The 2798-nt window shown below is 27.1% G+C and overlaps 1 protein-coding gene across 1 annotated transcript; it reads left to right on the top strand.

The window, feature by feature from the left end:
- Positions 1 to 740: 740 nt before the first annotated feature.
- On the top strand, positions 741 to 2284 carry PVX_016640 (variable surface protein Vir18-like; the record flags this gene model as incomplete). The annotated part of the gene is made up of 2 exons (XM_001612461.1): positions 741 to 2039; positions 2132 to 2284. The coding sequence occupies 2 exons, from the start codon at positions 741 to 743 to the stop codon at positions 2282 to 2284; spliced, it is 1452 nt and encodes a 483-aa protein (XP_001612511.1).
- Between the last annotated feature and the right edge of the window lie 514 nt (positions 2285 to 2798).

Below are 2798 nucleotides of genomic sequence, written 5' to 3'. Positions count from 1 at the left end.
TATTAAGTGAAAGAATAATCGTTTTATGTTTTCGTGTAAAACAATAAATGCTCGTATTTTCAATTAACAGGCTTAATTAGAACACGTTATGTGTAACAGTGAAATATTATGTAATGTGTAGAAAGATCATGATATTACAAATTTAAAAGATACATATCTATAACAATCATATTATAGAAAATGCTTTAATATGATATGAGAGAACAAAAACTATATTTTAGAATTAGGAAAACGAACACAATTTCTTAAATATATCTTTAATAATAACTATTAAAGAAAGAATATGTTTACTTCCCTATATATGAATACTGTACCTAATATGTTTCAGTAAATTATAAATATAATATATTCATTATGAGCCATGTAAAATATAAACATTCAAAGTCTTATTATGATTTTGCCAAGGAACTAACACTTAAGGTATAACAAAAATTCAATTTGAAGATGTTTTCAGAAAATCTCAATATTTTACAGTTACTTTTATGAAAATGTGTTTATGTGAAAATTTTATTATATATTACAATATATGCATTAATTTTTTAAACTTAATACTTATATGTTATAAAACGTTTACTTATAACATTTATTATTATCATTAATACATATCGAATAGTAATAATCTAAAGTCACAATCCGAGAAAATAAAATTTCATACTGTTAATGTTTCTACACATATGCATAAATTATTTTTACAAATTATATATTTAAACGAAAAATAAAGAATGATTTTATAATAAAAAATGACAACACCACGGTCTCGATTATTTAGTAGTAACAATTATTATGCACAAAGATTTATATATCCTGGATGCTTAACTAAATATTCTAATATTAAAAATGATATTATACAGCAAATTAATGCCTTAAGTAGAAAGAGAAGTAGAAATTACTATAATGATCACAGCAAAATAAAGAATTATATAGTTAATAAAAATGAAGAATTAAATAGTTGCTACGGCGATAATTTATTACGAACTAAATTAATTGAAGATTATGAAATAACGAGTTTTTTAAAAAAATGTCCTTCTCAATCTAATTGTCCGGACAATCGTGGGTCTCAAGTTAAAAAAGCTGTTGTACCAAAACATGCAACAGAAGATCCCTGTAAAAAAGGAGGTAAGAGCTGTAATAATGAAGCACCAGGAAAAAAAGTAGAGCCAGGTCAACGTCAAGGACAACGTGATGCAGTGGTTTCTATCACCGAAAATTTGAAAGTACAAGATTCTGTAGATCCAGATCGAAACCATGCTGAAGCAGATGGTTTAAAACAAGAAGTTGCAACTCATGCCCAACCAGAGATAAAACCATTTAGTGAACCTGTTGTTCGTGATAGTGAAGCATCTAAACCAAAAGATAATCAGAATTCTAGTCCACCTGGACATGTGGAGCCTCCAAAAGACCCTATATCTGATTCAATTCATTCCCCATCTACTGAATTAGAGGGTCAACTAATAAGTTCATCTACTCAACGTATCCCTGAACAGGAACCTGTTTCAATCGATAACTCACAAGAAATGACTATAGGCAAAAATCCTGATGAAAAAAGTCCACACAGTGCTAATACTTCTGATGAGCAGGACAATTCTGATAATCCCCTTGGAAGTAAAGATAGTAACGATGATGATACTACTACAGAAACTTTAGATATTCCTGTCCTTAGTAGTACAATTTCCGGCGATTCAAATTCAATTAATCAAGTTACTAATGATGTGAACTCATATGATGTATGTGCTAGTGGGAGATGTCCTAATAGTGCAGATGGTGGTGATAAACGTGCTGTTGATGCACCTGTTAGTGGCCAAACTACTGGTCTTGATGTTACTCTTATTGAAGATGGTGATAATCAAGTACATGATAGTAGCACTACCTGTATTGGATCTTCTTGTAGAGAAATACGAAATGATGAATTAATTGCTCATAATAGTGATAAATCAGATATATTTAATCAAATTTTCAGTACAATACAAGCCAATAAAGGAAATGTCATAAAGACTTCAATACCCATGGGAATTGTTCTGTTCCTAAGCCTTCTTTTTAAAGTAAAACAAAATTTACTGCATCAAATTAATTATTCATGTTATTTTATTTATATATAATTATTAAATTGTAAATATTCCAATTTTTTTTTTAGTACACTCCTTTATGGAGAATTCTTACTAAGAGGAAAAGAAAGAAACAATCGCATATGAACGAAAAGCTACAAAGGGTACTACAACAACCTTCAATTGCAAGTGAAGAAAGAAGTATTCCATTTTCATATAGTGCTTTTGAATATTCATCATAATGATCAATACGAATACTAAAAAAATTAAAATTCTTATTTTACGTTAAACATTAAATATTAACTCATATTTTTTAGTAGTAACTTATTTTTAGTAAACTTCTTTGTTAACTTAGCAGAGAAATATTTGCATCATATTTTTTATTATTCATAATTTTAGAAAACATATAAGGAAAATTGGATTACACTATTGTAATCAGCATATGACAATAACAGTACTGCATTATTTTTTATATGTTGTTAAATCATGTCTATTATTTAAAGTATTATTCAGATTTTATGCATTGAAAAATAATTTGTTTAGTAAATACACGTATACGTTAGTTCAACTGAGTTATTTATATTTTGTTGCATTTAATATACTATTTTTTTAATGAAAAACTAAAAAAGAATAAACTTCTTTTTAGTGCTTATTTGAATAACATTTTTTGCTTCCTTAAATTAAAATTAAAAAAGTGTTATGATATCCCGAAATATTTGTTTTTTTTACCACTTTTATGTTATATTAACTGATATC

The sequence above is a fragment of the Plasmodium vivax genome, genomic scaffold (genome assembly GCF_000002415.2).
Source record: "Plasmodium vivax scf_6623 genomic scaffold, whole genome shotgun sequence".
NCBI lineage: Eukaryota > Apicomplexa > Aconoidasida > Haemosporida > Plasmodiidae > Plasmodium > Plasmodium vivax.
Note: the sequence above shows the minus strand (reverse complement) of the source record. Positions and strands in the feature narration are given on the sequence as shown.